The 20,989-nt window shown below is 40.5% G+C and overlaps 1 protein-coding gene and 1 long non-coding RNA gene across 14 annotated transcripts; one reads left to right on the top strand and one right to left on the bottom strand.

Moving 5' to 3' along the window:
* The first annotated feature begins 3,775 nt into the window (after positions 1 to 3,775).
* On the top strand, positions 3,776 to 9,535 carry LOC117333623. 2 transcript variants are annotated; one of them, XM_033893007.1, is made up of 2 exons: positions 3,776 to 3,851; positions 4,766 to 9,535. In XM_033893007.1, the coding sequence occupies exon 2, from the start codon at positions 4,920 to 4,922 to the stop codon at positions 7,164 to 7,166; it is 2,247 nt and encodes a 748-aa protein (XP_033748898.1). In that variant the 5' UTR covers positions 3,776 to 3,851; positions 4,766 to 4,919; the 3' UTR covers positions 7,167 to 9,535. The 2 variants fall into 2 exon arrangements, with proteins under 2 accessions (XP_033748898.1, XP_033748897.1); XM_033893006.1 differs by having other exon boundaries at positions 3,835 to 3,875.
* Positions 9,536 to 15,270: 5,735 nt separating this feature from the next.
* On the bottom strand, positions 15,271 to 19,927 carry LOC117333622. 12 transcript variants are annotated; one of them, XR_004533963.1, is made up of 5 exons: positions 17,105 to 19,927; positions 16,769 to 16,818; positions 16,676 to 16,725; positions 16,011 to 16,496; positions 15,271 to 15,885 (listed from the first exon to the last, which is right to left on the bottom strand). It is a non-coding gene; the product is annotated as an uncharacterized LOC117333622 (long non-coding RNA). The 12 variants fall into 12 exon arrangements; XR_004533960.1 differs by having other exon boundaries at positions 15,271 to 15,985; positions 16,104 to 16,496; XR_004533961.1 differs by having other exon boundaries at positions 15,271 to 16,203; positions 16,372 to 16,496.
* Between the last annotated feature and the right edge of the window lie 1,062 nt (positions 19,928 to 20,989).

Below are 20,989 nucleotides of genomic sequence, written 5' to 3'. Positions count from 1 at the left end.
CTGCGTCCATTATTTATCGTATCAAATATAATCAAATCGTATTAAATCGCATTAAATCTTATTAAATCGAAATAGTCACTGAACATGCAGACGGAAATAATGAGTGGACAAATAATATCTTCTGTATTTTATCTTTAAACGACCGCACATAAACCAGGGACATATATATTATACGTCCCTGCATAAACGAATTTAAAATGTTTAGTGGGATCGCAGTTTGACTAGAAGTTAGTCCTGTTAGGGTACATAGTCTGCAAAAAATGACATTATATATATATCTAGAGCGAGCTCAATACGAGAGCGACTGCCTGTGTCCCGGTAATGAAGGACCTTATATATACGTGTACATGACCTACAGTGAGAGGTAAGAAACTGAAGCTAAAAATTAGACACGAGGAGACTTGATAGAACGTATGGACAAAATAACAAGTCAAATTTATTATACTGAATGTTTTGATAGAACTCATGTACAAAATAACAAGTCAAATTTATTATACTGAATGTTTTGATAGAACTCATGTACAAAATAACAAGTTAAATTTATCATACTGAATGTTTTAATGGAACTCATATACAAAATAACAAGTCAAATTTATTATAATGAATGTTTTAATGGGACGCATGCACAAAATAAGTCAAATTTATCATACTGAATGTTTTAATGCTGCCTTACAATGTAAGGAGTCCACGTATCGCCACACTGACAGAGCAGAGACCTGTAAATATACCCAGAAAAATCAACCAGATTGTTAGAATGCTCATTAGTATCAGCCTTAAATATTAATTCTTTCAAAAGTCAGTCAGAAATCAAGAAATTTCCTTCAAATCAATACTCAAAACGTTGACAGTATTGATCACACCGGATAGAATCATCTGATGGTCTCTGCAAGCTCTGTTCATTCGAAAATGTTTAATGTTTTTAAGTAACAAAACACTTGACGCAACAAGAATATGACGAAAAACGGGCTCACCTTTATGAGAATGACCAAAAAATAAATTATTACTTATTATCAAAGTTTTTCAACCGGGGGGAAAAGATTCAACTAATTTTTCCCGAGACATTATTTTTGAGTGAAGGTGCGGCCTTAATGGTACCACGAGAGCTCCATATAGACTTTATCAAACCATGTTAAGCTGTCGCTTCTGTATTTATTTTAAAACAATTGAGAAACAAGTTACATCAACTTAGATTAATCACGCATGTTGGCCCGGATATAAGCGCGCGAAACTAGGGGTCTGAGAGTGGGAGACCGGAGAACCAGGGGAAAACCCACGTGGTCGGCCAGGCGACCCCATACCGCTTCACGTCCGATCGGGGAATCGAACCAGAAATAAACTTATCTTAACTTACCTTTTCTTTACGTCTTATCTACGCGATTGTGAAACAATATACCTTTAGGTACATTTCTGAACTTGAGTTTCTCGGTTGTGAATTATGTCCCTGTTTATAATGTAAACACAATGGCAGATAATGAAACGGAACCGCAAAGACTGTGCACTGAATTAACAAATATCCAACGTCTGACTTCATACATCTTGTATTTTACAAGGGATAGAATATTTCCCAATGACATAATGATGTCGGACATACAACTTCCCCACTATCATCATCACCTTTCGTGTTGTAGGATCAGCTGGGGCATGTTAACACCATAAGGGAACACAAGCTAGGATGCTACTATCTAGAAATGGAAAATTAACCACATGGAAATTGAAATAATCAAGTTTATCATAATGTTCAGTTATAAAAGTTGTCGCTGTTGGTTATGTTAAAGGTAAGTAATTTCTTTCAGTGTCTAAGATTCTGTTCAGGGACATTGACACACAAGTTCATCCGTTGTCATTTTACATTTCCTATTCTTTATTTCCTTTATTTGACTTTCGTTTCCAGTGCGATCTTTTCATTACCTTGCTTCCTTCTGTTGATGTCTTCTTGACACCGACCGTCAAATTACATTGACTATTGGCGTCTTTCTAATTGTACCCGTCCAGATATGATACTTGCTGTTGGTGTCACTTTGACACCCGTCCCCATATGATCCTACCTTTGATGTCTCCCTGACACCCGTCACCATATGATCCTAGCTGTCGATGTCTCCTTGACACTCATCCCCATATGATCCTAGCTGTTGATGTCTCCTTGAAACCCGTCCCCATATGATCCTGGCTGTTGATGTCTCCTAGACACCCGTCCTCATATGACCCTGGCTGTTGATGTCTCCTTGACACCCGTCCCCATATGATCCTAGCTGTTGATGTCTCCTTGACACCCGTCCCCATATGATCCTAGCTGTTGATGTCACCTTGACACCCGTCCCCATATGATCCTAGCTTTGATGTCACCTTGACACCCATCCCCATATGATCCTAGCTGTTGATGTTTCCTAGACACCCGTCCCCATATGACCCTGGCTGTTGGTGTCACCTTGACACCCGTCCCCATATGATCCTAGCTGTTGATGTCACCTTGACACCCGTCCCCATATGATCATAGCTGTTGATGTCTCCTTGACACCCGTCCTCATATGACCCTGGCTGTTGGTGTCTCCTAGACAACCGTCCCCATATGACCCTGGCTGTTGGTGTCACCTTGACACCCGTCCCCATATGATCCTAGCTGTTGATGTCACCTTGACACCCGTCCCCATATGATCCTAGCTGTTGATGTCTCCTTGACACCCGTCCTCATATGACCCTGGCTGTTGGTGTCTCCTAGACAACCGTCCCCATATGATCCTAGCTGTTGGTGTCTCCTTGACACACGATCTCATGTGACCCTGGTTGTTGGTGTCTCCTTGACACCCGTCCTCATATGACCTTGGTTGTTGATGTTTCTTTGACACCCGTCCCCATATGATCCTAGCTTTGATGTCTCCTTGACACCCGTCCCCATATGATCCTAGCTTTGATGTCTCCTTGACACCCGTCCCAATATGATCCTAGCTGTTGGTGTCTCCTTGACACCCGTCCCCATATGATCCTAGCTGTTGATGTCTCCTTGACACCCGTCCCGATACGATCCTAGCTGAGCCTGTTGATGTCTCCTTGACACCCGTCCCCATATGATCCTAGCTTTGATGTCTCCTTGACACCCGTCCCCATATGATCCTAGCTGTTGATGTCTCCTTGACACCCGTCCCCATATGATCCTAGCTGTTGATGTCTCCCTGACACCCGTCCCCATATGATCCAAGCTGTTGATGTCTCCTTGACACCCGTCCCCATATGATCCTAGCTTTGATGTCTCCTTGACACCCGCCCCCATATATGATCCTAGCTGTTGATGTCTCCTTGACACCCGTCCCCATATTTGATCCTAGCTGTTGGTGTCTCCTTGACACCCGTCCCCATATGATCCTAGCTGTTGATGTCTCCTAGACACCCGTCCCCATATTTGAGTCTAGCTGTCGATGTGTCACTGACGGCCGTCCCCATATCACCCTGTTACCAGTAGTTTCCTCTAGATACCCATTATGCGTGACACTGACTGACACGAGGACGCCAAACCCAATACAAACATCTGAATATTATTAGCTTTAATTGTCAGTCGAATCATTGTGATTCGTACAGTTCTAAACACACTTGTATGGCACAGAAATATGAATGTTTTTAACGTCAACTAAAAATTGAAACAACTTAGTTGTGTAAGCTGACAATGTGTCCATCACTGTTTAATTGTGAGTTCGTCCGTGTATCATGACAGTGTGCAGATTGATACTGAATTCTCTACCGTGGCAGCTCTATTTATAGAGTGTATATAAAAATAGATCCGTGTAGATATTAGCATACTGCATGTTGTGTATTCGGTTGGCAGGAGAGACTACTACGTCACCACAGGATTAATGTTGAAGGTAAGCACGTCATGACCGATCTGGGTAAGTTTAAACGATGTTGGACTTTTGCTTCCAGAACAGAATATCTTTGGGTAAATTTGGTAACGTACAATGGGAGTTGAATTGCATGCATTAACATGTCAACTGTCAAATTAATCATGTTAGTATTGAGCAGTCAGACAGAGCAGGTTGTCTGCACTGTAAATCACAATAACTTAGACATAACATTGCAGTGTTGTTTCTCTAGATGCATGCCCTCCAATGTTTCTGGCCCACTTCCATCCCAGAACTGTTTATCCACGGGCATATATACATAGGTCGGACCAAGTCGAAGTGTAGTTTTATTTTCTGTTAATAATCAAAGGATGGTATATTTTAATTGCTACATAAGGCCAAGTACCCATCTGGGTGCCGTTTCTCGATGTGTACGTACATTTACGGGTACCCAGGATAACGTCCTATATAACCAACTGAAATATAGATTTTTACAATGTTGTAGCACAGCCCGACACTACCAGCCAGCACACACATAGTACGCCCACTGTTGTTACCAATAGATTAGAAAATCACTCATGCATTTCCGGTGTATATATTATATATATATATCCCGCTCGTCCTGTGAATTAGACACTTGAATGATTTTATTACATATAGCTCGTTGAATCATGAAAACAAATATTTTGTTTCCGAGAACTCAAGGCTAGGTTTATAATGACGAGTTTGAGTAACGAGATAACCCCCAATGATAACGTCTACGTATAGACCGTCGTGCCGTCGTCCTGTTTCACCCCCAGCTGATTTGAGACACGGTGATGAGAGGCTTGGTAAAGTTACATTGCTGTCACATTCCTGTTATAAACGTTAGAGGAAACCAAGATAAGGATTTTTTTTCCGTTTTCTATGAAGTAACGGTTTTTTTCCTTTTATTGCAGATATGTCTTAGATGGCCATGGTATTTACTGTGGAAACATTGTGATTAATCTGAACGCTATCATGGATTAACTTCGAAAGAAATCGTTTGAGAACCTGTAATTCCACCGAAACCACGAACTCTCCACTTCCTAAAATATTCTTTTTTATTTCATTATGGAGATGTTTGATTCTATGTGTCGGTCCTCGATGTACCTATCGGGACTAATGAACATCGTCACTGGCCGAGAGGACGAGTTGGCCCTCAAGAGAAAAGTAGATGAAATGATGTGGTATCCACACGACACAGACGATCTCCACCGGAAATACTTCGGCGGAAGTCGATCTGAAGGATTATGGTTACCAGGATCTGATATGGACATCATGCTGGTTGTCAGGGATACCGTTGTATTAAGTCTGAACGCAGATGAACACTACAAGAAGTACTTACGACGCCATGCATTGATTATGAGGAATGACGATTGCAGGCCTGGTCACGTGGTACTGCAAGTTGGAAATATTTCAGTCTTCACGAAATCCGCGTTTCAGTTGGCCATTATTGAACACAAAGGTATGAAGGTTGTGTCCAGTAGCATGTTCCGAAGCAAATTAGCATCGTTACACCCAGAAGTCGTTGAGCATGGTCCATGCGCCAGTATCTTGGATAATCCCGATATTGAAATCGATGTAGCGACCGGCTTCCACTGTCCTGAATGGCCAGATATAGCTCGTGACTGGATTACCAGGAGTAGGCCCCATGGTTGGCCGACGGCTGATATGATCGAACACATCGTCAAACAGGGCTGTCATGTGGTTCCTATAGGAGACAAGACATCAAAAAACGTGTCTGTTGAATGGCGCATATCTTTCTGCCGAGCTGAGAGATATTTGGTACATTCACTCAACCACCTTCAGTTCAAGGTATATGCTCTCCTGAAACTGTTTCTGAAGCAGGTCATCAATAAACATTATGAAGTTCGAGACCTCATTTCCTCTTACTTTTTGAAGACAGTAGTTTTCTTCGTCGCCGAGAACACACCAAAACACTTTTGGTCAAATGGTGCTCTCTTATTCATCAACTATCAGAACTGCTTAAACATGCTGGCTAATTGGGTACGAGAAGGTTACTGTCCAAATTACTTCGTTCCCAAAAACAACATGTTTCTCGGTCGAGTATTTGGAAAAGGACAAGAAATCCTTGCTAATATTCTAGATAAATATTGTAGAAAAGGCATGGTGATGTTAAAGGAATGCGAGTATTTCGAGAATTTGAACACAACCCCTTCTATGAAAGATTTGGTGGATTTGGAACTGGTGTTAATGAACGCCAAAGAAAGGGAATTCAGAAAGGACATGATTGTATACATGTCAAATACGGTGATATATCCCATGGACGAAAGGAATGCAATGAAGTCAATGAGACGTTCATTGAAGTTCTTCGGTGACTCCGAAACGTTCGAAGATGAGAATATGCGCTGGATTCTTCTGCTGAACACATTGCTTGGTAAGCTTTCAATACTGGACGATAAGCAAGAAAAGCAAGCTTCTGACACTGATGACATGAATCAGGAATCGAAGTCAAATGAGACCAGTACATCAACAGTGACACAGAAAGCGTCAAACACCAGCTTAGAGCAAAACATCACACACTGTGATACGTCCTGCAGTTTATCAACCACTGATCCGAAATCAGATCGCGATGGAACAGAGTGTAAAGTGACTGGTCTGACAAGGAAACAAACCAACAAAGAGCGATACAAGGAGTTACGCCGATGTAAATACTCACTGATGCACTGTACACAGGTAGACTTGAGTAGGGGCTGGCTGACACTGGCCTCTTTCCTCTACATGCTAGGTAGTTATAACAGCGTCTTACGAATCCTACGACAGGTAAAAGAGTCCTACTGTCACTTCACAGTCTTCAAGAGCTCTAATGGGGGTATCATGCCGGATCAAGATCGAGATAATGCATACAAAAAGGACATTTGTATCCACGGCCTTTCGATTAGAAACAAAACGGCTGCAGTCCTGTCTCTCGACGTCTTTGTCAGCGACATCAACCGTTTCTGCCTAGATGAGCTGCGATGTTTGGTAGAAGATATGTTGACGGGGTTACATATACCCCCTCTACCATACGCTGCCTTTGTGGCGTTCCTTTGCCACTACCGTCTCGGTGACCTAGAAAAACAGTACCAAGCGTTAGAAGAACTCCGAACCCTGACGTCACACAAGGAGCAAGGGGCGCATATACATCCAGTCGTCCATAACCTTGTAGGATTATGCCTCGAACTGACCGGCGACAAGTCCGCAGCTATTGACCAATATACGGAATCACTGAGGAGGAGACCAACGCATAACGGAGCCAATAAAAGATTGAAGGAACTGGGGATCGAAATGATCTACCAGCGACCGCTACAGTCGTAGACAGTTACGTCTACAGTACAAAGACCTCGGGATAGAAATGACTGACCAACGACCTCTACGTCTCACGTACACAGACCTCGGGATAAAATGACTGACCAACGATCGCTACGTCTCACGTACACAGACCTCGGGATAAAATAATCTACCAACGACCTTTACGTCTAACGTACACAGACCTCGGGATAAAATGACTGACCAACGACCGCTACGTCTCCAGTACACAGACCTGGGGATAGAAATGACTGACCAACGACCTCTACGTCTCTAGTACACAGACCTCGAGATAAAATAATCTACCAACGACCTCTACCTCTCAAGTACACAGACCTCGGGATAGAAATGACTGACCAACGTGCTATACGTCTCACTTACACAGACCTCGGGATAGAAATGAATGACCAACGACCTCTACGTCTCGCATACGCAGACCTCGGAATAAAATAATCTACCAACGACCTCTACGTCTCACGTACACAGACCTCGGGATAGAAATGACTGACCAACGACCTCTACGTCTCTAGTACACAGACCTGGGGATAGAAATGACTGACCAACGACCTCTACGTCTCTAGTACACAGACCTCGGGATAGAAATGACTGACCAACGACCTCTACGTCTCTAGTACACAGACCTCGGGATAGAAATGACTGACCAACGACCTCTACGTTTCACTTACACAGACCTCGGGATAAAATAATCTACCAAGGACCTCTACGTCTCATGTACACAGACCTGGGGATAGAAATGACTGACCAACGACCTCTACGTCTCTAGTACACAGACCTCGGGATAAAATGACTGACCAACGACCGCTACGTCTCACGTACACAGACCTCGGGATAAAATAATCTACCAAGGACATCTACGCCTCACGTACACAGACCTCGGGAAAAAATAATCTACCAACGACCTCTACGTCTCACGTACACAGACCTCGGGATAAAATGACTGACCAACGACCTCTACGTCTCCAGTACACAGACCTGGGGATAGAAATGACTGACCAACGACCTCTACATCTCTAGTACACAGACCTCGAGATAAAATAATCTACCAACGACCTCTACGTCTCAAGTACACAGACCTCGGGATAGAAACGACTGACCAACGACCTCTACGTCTCACTTACACAGACCTCGGGATAGAAATGACTGACCAACGACCTCTACGTCTCATGTACGCAGACCTCGGGATAGAAATGACTGACCAACGACCTCTACGTTTCCAGTACACAGACCTCGGGATAGAAATGACTGACCAACGACCTCTACGTCTCACGTACACAGACCTCGGGATAAAATAATCTACCAACGACCTCTACGTCTCATGTACGCAGACCTCGGGATAGAAATGACTGACCAACGACCTCTACGTCTCACGTACACAGACCTCGGGATAGAAATGAATGACCAACGACCTCTACGTCTCTAGTACACAGACCTCAGGATAGAAATGACTGACCAACGACCTCTACGTTTCACTTACACAGACCTCGGGATAGAAATGAATGACCAACGACCTCTACGCCTCACGTACACAGACCTCGGGATAGAAACGACTGACCAACGACCTCTACGTCTCACGTACACAGACCTGGGGATAAAATAATCTACCAACGACCTCTACGTCTCACGTACACAGACCTCGGGATAGAAATGACTGACCAACGACCTCTACGCCTCACGTACACAGACCTCGGGATAGAAACGACTGACCAACGACCTCTACGTCTCACGTACACAGACCTGGGGATAAAATAATCTACCAACGACCTCTACGTCTCACGTACACAGACCTCGGAATAGAAATGACTGACCAACGACCTCTACATTTCCATTACACAGATCTGGGGATAGAAATGACTGACCAACGACCTTTACGTCTCTAGTACACAGACCTCGAGATAAAATAATCTAACAACGACCTCTACGTCTCCAGTACACAGACCTCGGGATAGAAATGACTGACCAACGACCTCTACGTCTCACTTACACAGACCTCGGGATAGAAATGAATGACCAACGACCTCTACGTCTCGCATACGCAGACTTCGGAATAAAACAATCTACCAACGACCTCTACGTCTCCAGTACACAGACCTCGGGATAGAAATGACTGACCAACGACCTCTACGTCTCTAGTACACAGACCTCGGGATAGAAATGACTGAACAACGACCTCTACGTCTCACGTTCACAGACCTCGGGATGGAAATGACTGACCAACGACCTCTACGTTTCCAGTACACAGACCTCGGGATAGAAATGACTGACCAACGACTTTTACGTCTCAAGTACACAGACCTCGGGATAGAAATGACTGACCAACGACCTCTACGTCTCACTTACACAGACCTCGGGATAGAAATGACTGACCAACGACCTCTACGTCTCTAGTACACAGACCTCGGGATAGAAATGACTGACCAACGACCTCTACGTCTCACGTACACAGACCTCGGGATATAATAATCTACCAACGACGTCTACGTTTCACATACACAGACCTCGGGATAAAATAATCTACCAAGGACCTCTACGTCTCACGTACACAGACCTCGGGATAGAAATGACTGACCAACGACCTCTACGTTTCCAGTACACAGACCTCGGGATAGAAATGACTGACCAACGACCTCTACGTCTCTAGTACACAGACCTCGGGATAAAATGACTGACCAACGACCGCTACGTCTCCAGTACACAGACCTGGGGATAGAAATTACTGACCAACGACCTCTACGTCTCATGTACACAGACCTCGGGATAAAATGACTGACCAACGACCTCTACGTCTCACGTACACAGACCTGGGGATAGAAATGACTAACGACCTCTACGTCTCCAGTACACAGACCTCGGGATAGAAACGACTGACCAACGACCTCTACGTCTCTAGTACACAGACCTCGCGATAGAAATGACTGACCAACGACCTCTACGTCTCACGTACACAGACATCGGGATAAAATAATCTTCCAACGACCTCTACTCTCGTAGACAGCCACGTCTGCACTTTTTTCTGAGGATGGAAGTGCGGTAACGGTGTTTATTGTTTATGTGGTATATAACATGTGTAAAAGTTGAGGAATTTATAAACTTTATTGAATAGATTGTATGGTGATTGTCTACTTACAAGTTACGACTGTATCGTTCGATATACCGGCTGTTTATACTATTCGGAATTCGTTATTAATTGGACAGCGGAAGTGTTCCGAGTACAGGTAATTTGGCGCGAATATTGCACGTGCGGATTGCCGCGGTTGTCTATATAAGCCGGTACACATGTGTAGTTCGCCAGTCAGATGGAAAGTCTTTGTAGGACTGCCTGGCTCAGCTCTCCCCGACTCACGTAGTCAGATGGAAAGTCTTTGTAGGACTGCCTGGCTCAGCTCTCCCCGACTCACGTAGTCAGATGGAAAGTCTTTGTAGGACTGCCTGGCTCAGCTCTCCCCGACTCACGTAGTCAGATGGAAAGTCTTTGTAGGACTGCCTGGCTCAGCTCTCCCCGACTCACGTAGTCAGAATGAAAGTCTTTGTTAGACTGTTATGGTAACACTCACTATCAGTAGTTTTGTGTACTATCGTTATAGTATGGCCATGTAGCCGCTAGTTTACTAAACTACTGTCATGTTGTCCTATAGTATGTGTGTGTTGAGTGCGTGACAGAATTGTATAATTTGTCCCTGTGTCTCTGTGTATTTGTACATAGTGTTTAGTGGTATCCTAATAAAACTACCTGAACTTTATATATCTTGAGTTTGTGTTTATTTGCCAGACTTCACGTACAAATTATGACCCAGAATGTAAGACCCTGACGGACCCAAGATCACCGAACCTGGGTATAAATATTTTAAAGGTGTCGGTTTGAGGTGAAAAGCCGATCCTTTTACACATGTAATGTATAATGAAGGTGTTTCATCAGAATCGTCACGTTGGTATGTATAAATGTTAGTCTGGCATCTTTTATGATAATGTAATCAACCTGATGATGCATTATCACACATCCTGTATATAACGAATGTCTGCAATAACCAACCCCAGCGACGACTTGTTTGCCTAGCGCCACGATACTAGATTTCATTGTAAAATGAATGTACCGAGGGATTACAATAATGGAATAAAGGAAATGGCGTGTCAGTTGAATGAAAAGGACCTCTGTAAGTAACGAGCATGGCTTTCATCCGAGCCGTTATATGAGAAGTTGCATGTATTTGGGTGATACTGGCGTAGGCCTTGACAAAATAATGGCAACACGTGTAACATGTCCAATGCAAAGAGATGACAATCTAGCGATAGTGATTTGATCGACCCCAGTTTTCCGATAACGGTTAGTGTCATTGACAATGTACATAGTTTTACAGTTGTGGACAGAAGATTGATGCTTTGTTAGTGTAAATTAATGTAATGGCATTGAATACACATCGAACAGTGTTTATTCCTTAAATAGACTTAGCTTGCGATTGCCGCGCCACCGTCTTTAACTTCCACGTCTTCTTCAGACTCGTGTGCCTTATGTTATACATATATGTTGACATACAAAAACAGAGTTGAAATTTCAGTAGCATTTCTGTAACGTGAGTAGATTTTGTGAGTTGTGTCCCTTGGTTAGACATTTGCATTTTTGTATATATCAAAGTGTTTTATCAAATTAATTCTCCATTGTTTGTACGCAGAATGCGGCTTTCTGATTGGTTGAGATTTTTTTCCCATACTATTACTATGAAAAAAATTCTGAGAATGGCACGAAAAATGTGACGTCACAATACGACAATTAACGTTGCGTATTGATTTGAGAAAAAGAATCCCATATAAAACCAGTAAAATTGAACATTAATTGATGTAAATTATTTTTTAGTTTCATAGGGGTATGAAAAAAAATTGTTTGCTTGCAGTCTTCTGTAAGAATCCGCGTACAGTTTGCAAACAAATGTTTTTCATACCCGGATGAAACTAAAAATCAGAGTACTGAAAGTACTGAAGACACAAACGAAAACAAATTATTTTAACTGCTTTTGTTTAGTGGGGACATGGTCAACTTTGTATGGAACATCACCAATACCTGATTAGGACTAGGACAAAATATTGGCAAGAAAAGAAATTCATATCTACTTTTGATTGCAAGTGCGTCTTGGCAGCTAATTGTCAGAATAGGTACTCGGGTAATCTTATTTGACATCTTCAATGGGTTAATGTATACGTAGTTGTAGATGTAATATTAAGGTCCTAGATTACCTCGGGATAAAATGACTGACCAACGGCCGCTACGTCTCTAGTACACAGACCTGGGGATAGAAATGACTGACCAACGACCTCTACATCTCTAGTACACAGACCTCGAGATAAAATAATCTACCAACGACCTCTACGTCTCAAGTACACAGACCTCGGGATAGAAACGACTGACCAACGACCTCTACGTCTCACTTACACAGACCTCGGGATAGAAATGACTGACCAACGACCTCTACGTCTCATGTACGCAGACCTCGGGATAGAAATGACTGACCAACGACCTCTACGTTTCCAGTACACAGACCTCGGGATAGAAATGACTGACCAACGACCTCTACGTCTCTAGTACACAGACCTCGGGATAAAATAATCTACCAACGACCTCTACGTCTCATGTACGCAGACCTCGGGATAGAAATGACTGACCAACGACCTCTACGTCTCACGTACACAGACCTCGGGATAGAAATGAATGACCAACGACCTCTACGTCTCTAGTACACAGACCTCAGGATAGAAATGACTGACCAACGACCTCTACGTTTCACTTACACAGACCTCGGGATAGAAATGAATGACCAACGACCTCTACGTCTCACGTACACAGACCTCGGGATAGAAACGACTGACCAACGACCTCTACGTCTCACGTACACAGACCTGGGGATAAAATAATCTACCAACGACCTCTACGTCTCACGTACACAGACCTCGGGATAGAAATGACTGACCAACGACCTCTACGCCTCACGTACACAGACCTCGGGATAGAAACGACTGACCAACGACCTCTACGTCTCACGTACACAGACCTGGGGATAAAATAATCTACCAACGACCTCTACGTCTCACGTACACAGACCTCGGGATAGAAATGACTGACCAACGACCTCTACATTTCCATTACACAGACCTCGGGATAGAAATGACTGACCAACGACCTTTACGTCTCTAGTACACAGACCTCGAGATAAAATAATCTACCAACGACCTCTACGTCTCCAGTACACAGACCTCGGGATAGAAATGACTGACCAACGACCTCTACGTCTCACTTACACAGACCTCGGGATAGAAATGAATGACCAACGACCTCTACGTCTCGCATACGCAGACTTCGGAATAAAACAATCTACCAACGACCTCTACGTCTCCAGTACACAGACCTCGGGATAGAAATGACTGACCAACGACCTCTACGTCTCTAGTACACAGACCTCGGGATAGAAATGACTGAACAACGACCTCTACGTCTCACGTTCACAGACCTCGGGATGGAAATGACTGACCAACGACCTCTACGTTTCCAGTACACAGACCTCGGGATAGAAATGACTGACCAACGACTTCTACGTCTCAAGTACACAGACCTCGGGATAGAAATGACTGACCAACGACCTCTACGTCTCACTTACACAGACCTCGGGATAGAAATGACTGACCAACGACCTCTACGTCTCTAGTACACAGACCTCGGGATAGAAATGACTGACCAACGACCTCTACGTCTCACGTACACAGACCTCGGGATATAATAATCTACCAACGACGTCTACGTTTCACATACACAGACCTCGGGATAAAATAATCTACCAAGGACCTCTACGTCTCACGTACACAGACCTTTTTAAACCATCACGAATATTAGAAAAAAAGAATCAGTCGCTATAATTAGAGATGAAATTTTCAGTGACGTCTACATCTGCATGCAGACAGCCACGTTAATGCGGTACGCGTTCTGTAAACGAAAAACTTCATGTGCATTACGTAGGATATAATCAATAGATCCGAAGTCAATATTAATATTCACAAGTCCATTTGACATTTCGAAACCCTATTCAGTGAGAATTTATTTAACTTTTTATTTGCAAACATGCGTATGGTACTCGACTGCCGTTGTTGTGATATTGTCATGATGAATAGACAACTTTTTTTCTTTCGTAAAAAAACATCTATATAATCTAACCATCTGCAGACTACATCAATCACATGCAAGTTAATATTTCAGTGAGAAAATGACATTCAAAGTTGGGTTTGATCACCTACACTTTCTTTTATTATTGTTTACATTACTGAAAGATGGCGGACAAAATCGGATGCTGGATGAGTGATTTTTCAATGTACAAAATAACAACGATATTCCGACGAAACTTTATCAATATTATAACCCATTCAGTAACATGCCACCAAAGAAAAAAAACCACATAGATGTCGATGATGAAAATTCAGCGTGATGTTAGTAGATTTTTCTTCCGGGTCACAGGTAAGCAGCAATATGGCGCCAGCGAAAAGTCGATTGTATCAGGTGGTAGAGAATTTGTGTATCCCGAGCCGAGCCCGAGCCGAAGACCCGAGCCCGAGCTTTGGATATTTTCGTTTTTCTCCTTCATTACTGAATGGATTAAAGTGATTTTTTCTACAAAGATTTGATTTCAGGTTTTAAATCAATCCATGTAAGTGGATTTTCTTAAAATGTATTTTAACGTCCTAAATCGACGATTTTCATTTTCTAGGGGGAGAATTTGTGTAGCCCGCAATCAAGCGTGACTATTCATGTTTTTTGCTAATTATTTCCGATACATGCTATTATTGAGAAATATTACTAGATACAAACAACAAGTAAATATAGCTGATTCTAAAAATATAAATTTCAACATATATCTAATGTGACTTGGTGTCAAATTTTGACATTTTTGTAACCGCGCCGACGATCAATGAACTCGCCGTGTTTACCGAGCAAGAAGTGTGTGTGTGATATTATGTCTTAATGTAAGAATCTAAGAGAGTGTATAAAATGCACTAGGATGTAGTTAGGCGTGATACTGACAGAGCTGACAGGTTTCAAACTCCGAAACATACAGACTACAAAGACTGAAGAAGTTTTTATTGAAAGACTGTAAAAATCTGACGTATTGTAGCAGAGAGTTGTCGCTCAAATTAGTGATGATGCAAGCAATAACTGTTGTCTTCAAGGACACATTTCCATGCCAAGTGGGGTTTTAAAAACGATGACAACAATTATATTTTTCATTTCTCATGATGTACAAGATTTTATTAATCTGAATTTTATTTAAACATATCTTATTGCCATAAACAAGTAATATGGTACCTGGCTTTCACAAGTAACATGGTACCTGGCTTTAATAAGTAACATGGTACCTGGCTTTCACAAGTAACATGGTACCTGGCTTTAACTAGTAACATGGTACCTGGCTTTAACTAGTAACATGGTACCTGGCTTTAACTAGTAACATGATACCTGGCTTTAACTAGTAACATGGTACCTGGCTTTCACAAGTAACATGGTACCTGGCTTTAACTAGTAACATGGTACCTGGCTTTAACTAGTAACACGGTACCTGGCTTTTACTAGTAACATGGTACCTGGCTTTAACTAGTAACATGGTACATGGCTTTAACTAGTAACACGGTACCTGGCTTTAACTAGTAACATGGTACCTGGCTTTAACTAGTAACATGGTACCTGGCTTTAACTAGTAACATGGTACATGGCTGTAACAAGTAACACGGTACATGGCTGTAACTAGTAACAGGGTACCTGGCTTTAACTAGTAACATGGTACCTGGCTTTAACTAGTAACACAGTACCTGGCTTTAACTAGTAACACAACACCTGGCTGTAACTAGTAACATGGTACATGGCTTTAACTAGTAACATGGTACCTGGCTGTAACATGGTACCTGGCTTTAACTAGTAACATGGTACCTGGCTTTAACAAGTAACATGGTACCTGGCTTTAACTAGTAACATGGTACCTGGCTTTAACTAGTAACATGGTACCTGGCTGTAACATGGTACCTGGCTTTAACTAGTAACATGGTATCTGGCTTTAACTAGTAACATGGTACCTGGCTTTAACAAGTAACATGGTACCTGGCTTTAACTAGTAACATGGTACCTGGCTTTAACTAGTAACATGGTACCTGGCTTTAACACGTAACATGGTACCTGGCTTTAACAAGTAACATGGTACCTGGCTTTAACAAGTAACACGGTACCTGGCTTTAACTAGTAACATGATACCTGGCTTTAACTAGTAACATGGTACCTGGCTTTAACTAGTAACATGGTACCTGGCTTTAACATGGTATCTGGCTTTAACTAGTAACATGGTACCTGGCTTTAACATGGTATCTGGCTTTAACTAGTAACATGGTACCTGGTTTTCACAAGTAACACGGTACCTGGCTTTAACACGTAACATGGTACCTGGCTTTAACAAGTAACACGGTACCTGGCTGTAACATGGTACCTGGTTTTCACAAGTAACACGGTACCTGGCTTTAACTAGTAACATGGTACCTGGCTTTAACTAGTAACACGGTACCTGGCTGTAACATGGTACCTGGCTTTAACTAGTAACATGGTACCTGGCTTTAACTAGTAACACGGTACCTGGCTGTAACATGGTACCTGGCTTTAACTAGTAACACGGTACCTGGCTTTAACTAGTAACATGGTACCTGGCTTTAACTAGTAACACGGTACCTGGCTTTAACTAGTAACACGGTACCTGGCTTTAACTAGTAACACGGTACCTGGCTGTAACATGGTACCTGGCTTTAACAAGTAACACGGTACCTGGCTTTAACTAGTAACACGGTACCTGGCTTTAACTAGTAACATGGTACCTGGCTTTAACTAGTAACACGGTACCTGGCTTTAACTAGTAACATGGTACCTGGCTTTAACTAGTAACACGGTACCTGGCTTTAACTAGTAACATGGTACCTGGCTTTAACATGGTATCTGGCTTTAACTAGTAACATGGTACCTGGCTTTAACTAGTAACATGGTACCTGGCTTTAACTAGTAACATGGTACCTGGCTTTAACTAGTAACATGGTACCTGGCTTTAACTAGTAACATGGTACCTGGCTTTAACAAGTAACACGGTACCTGGCTTTAACTAGTAACACAACACCTGGCTGTAACTAGTAACATGGTACATGGCTGTCACTTACAGGTTTTTAAACATGTATCATTCCATTATCACAGGTCTGATGTATGTTTATCTTAATGAAAATCTTAATACAAAAGCATAAAATGGCACCCATAGAGTAAAAATATATCTGATACCAACAAACAAATACAAGAATTCCAAAAATGGACAGATATTGACAATAAATCAATGTTTTATGAAAATATATTATTCCAGTCTATTACATTCTTTGCTATTCTACGTTTCAATCAAAGATAAAGTCAGTATATACTTTAATAATAAATTCAACTGCTTCATGAAGTTAACCAAATACATTTTGTATATCGTAATATATTATTTTATACCACCAGGGAGAATGTAATGTTGATGTAAAGTATATATTGTATGTAATGCTTCCCCTAATGTATATACATGTATGTATGTTATTGTATGTCTTGTAAAAGAATTAAAATGAATAAAAAATGATTAAAAAAATATGAAGTGACTGTGATATATAAATTCTGTTTGACATGTCTACACAAGAAATGTGTGTGTGATATTATGTCTTAATGTAAGAATGTAAGAGAGTGTATAAAATGCACTAGGATGTAGTTAGGCCTGATACTGACAGAGCTGACAGGTTTCAAACTCCGAAACATACAGACTACAAAGACTATTACAGAGAAAATTCACTTAAGTGTATGACAAAAAAAAAAGTCATATTATGACATTTTACGTGACTGTATTCAACATCATAATTAATTACAGCATCAATATATTCACATCTCTAAAAATGCACTTCCTAAAAAAATATCAAAAATTGAGAATGAAAATTTGGATATTCTTTAATACATTTGTATTCTTAATAAAGAATTACCAAATATGAGGAAAAGACTTGAAGAACATGTACATGTAGCTAAGAACAGTACAAGGCTTGATTTCACAAGGAGAGAGTGTGGATGGGGGATTTTTCAAAATAATTAATGACCATAGTATGACTGTGTATAAACTATAATTAACTTAGTATCGATCAGTACTTCATTAACACTCAAATTAAAATTCTTTATTGACTGTAGGCCGTACGGCCCATAAGTACATATTATAAACAAAACAATACATGATAATGGCATAGAACAGCAATGCTACAGTACAAATACAAAGAGGAGTACGGATTAAAGATATAAAGATCAGATCTTGTTTGCTTCAAATATAAATTTGCCTCAGCGACATAATTCTTTAATATTTTGTACACTTAATAACTGTATTAATTTGAACATTGAAGGCTTTTGCCAATAGTATTTCTTAATGAGGCGTCTTCTTAAATTGGTATACTTATTACATATTAATACAAAATGGTATTCATCTTCTATCTCAGTCGTTGATTTACAAATTAAACAGTGTCTCAAATTTCGATCAATATTGTTAAAGCGGCCAGTTTCAATTGCTAAGGAATGCGCAGACATGCGTAGTTTAGATAAACATATTCTGAATTTCATAGGTATATACTTAGTTAAATAAAACTGAATAGAAAAATTATCCACAATATGTGTATATAAAACACATTTCGAGGACTTTTCTAATGCATCTCTCAAATACTGTTGGGCTTGGTCAATAATTCTTTGTCGTATACAAGGTGAGTTATTTTGTGATTGACAGAACCATATTTCGCCGAAACCTAAAGAGCATAAAGTGTTTTTACTTAATAAAAGATAATATGCAGTATTCAAAATACATTTTTTTTGTGTCGAGTAGTTTGAACCGTTGTGTGTCCGGCTAGTGTTTCGGAGGTCCCGGGTTTGAACCCCGGTTTGGCCGTGCATTTTTCCACTCTAAACATTTACATTAATACACAGTATAGCCAATGCTTTGTTAAGGAAATATTTATGACATCTAATGTAATTCGTCAAATAAATGTATTACCTAACATACAAAAAATAGTTTTCCTAAATCATGATTGAACTCCCAACTTTCTCCCATACATAAAATTTTTTCAAAAAGACCAAAATATTTCATTTTTATATTGGCAAGGCATTGCCATATTTTCCCACAAAACAAGGTATAGACACTTTCAAAATTCATGGAGGCAGAAAAGAGGAGAGTCTCAGGATAGGTGAAATAGGACGGACACAATGTCAATTTAATCACATTTTTAAACATAAATATATATTTGAGATTTTAGAACAATATTGACAATACTGTTTATTAATGACATTTAAATCAACGTTTATATCAAACTTTCATTGCACATTCCCATACTAAAATGTTAAACATAATTAATACAGTAAAAATCTAAATATATAACTTAATTAAACCTCAACATAACAGGCAATTTTGATATCATTATCAAATAAAATATTACGAAGCTTTCAAGTTCCAAAAAATCAATAAAATTTGATCAATTTGACAGCCAAGCAAATTTTACCATGATGAAATGATTTAATATGCTTGTGGTAATTTAGCTGCCGACAATGTTCAAAACTTTACCAAGTTATATATATATAAATTATTTATTGATAAACAATCGGGAGACAAGCTATGCTGTTGTAGATTAAATGAAAATATCAAATACAAATGTAATTGCTTTTGGACATGTTTCTTCAATTTTTTGATAAAATTTCATCCTAATGAGAGTTGGCTCCCTTGAAAATGTGGACCGGTATAAATTGTGTAATGTGAGCATTTTTACATTGTTTTATTTTCAGTTTCACCCCAAGAAGGGATAGTGTAACTCCATAGGGATTCTTTTACCAAATATCAGCACCCTAGTACAATCATAAAGTCATGTATTATTACCTTTCAACACTTGCACCAAAAACTTTGAACGCAGAAATATTAAAAGTCCAAAAATTTAAAAATTCTGATTTTTTCTCAAAAAAATCTTTTAGTTTAACTCTGGCAGGGGATAGTTTAACCCCAGAGGTACTCTTTTAGTAAATATCAGCACCCTATTACACTCATAAAGTGATGTATTATTACCTTTCAACATTTGCACCAAAAACTTTGAACGCAGAAATATTATAATTCCAAAAATTTGAAAATTCTGGTATTTTCTCAAAAAATATCTTTTAGTTTAACTCCGGCAGGGGATAATTTAACCCCCACAGGAACCATATTACCGTAATAACTATGCCTTTCAACACTTACTCCAAACATTTAACATTTGAAAAACCAACGCCGGCGCCGGCGTTGACGTGTCTAACTCCATAGAGACTCTATTGCCAAATATCAGCACCCTAGTACAATTATAAAGTGATGTATTAAAACCTCTTAACACTTGCACCAAAAACTTAACACAGAAATATTCAAGTCCAAAAATTTGAAAAAATCTTGATTTCTTTTTAAAAAAATCTTTTAGTTTAACTCCGGCAGGGGATAGTTTAACTCCAAAGGGACTCTAATGCCAATTATCAGCACCCCAGTACGATTATAAAGTGATGTATTAATACCTTTCAATATTTGCACCAAAAACTTAACGCAGATTTAAAAGTTCTGTTTTTTTCCCCAAAAAAATCTTTTAGTTTAACTCCGGCAGGGGATAGTGGATAGTTTAACTCCAGAGGGATACTATTGCCAATTATCAGCACCCTAGTACAATTATAAAGTGATGTATTAATACCATTCAACACTTGCACCAAAAACTTAACG

Source organism: Pecten maximus, chromosome 8 (genome assembly GCF_902652985.1).
Source record: "Pecten maximus chromosome 8, xPecMax1.1, whole genome shotgun sequence".
Taxonomy (NCBI): Eukaryota; Metazoa; Mollusca; class Bivalvia; order Pectinida; family Pectinidae; genus Pecten; species Pecten maximus.
Note: the sequence above shows the minus strand (reverse complement) of the source record. Positions and strands in the feature narration are given on the sequence as shown.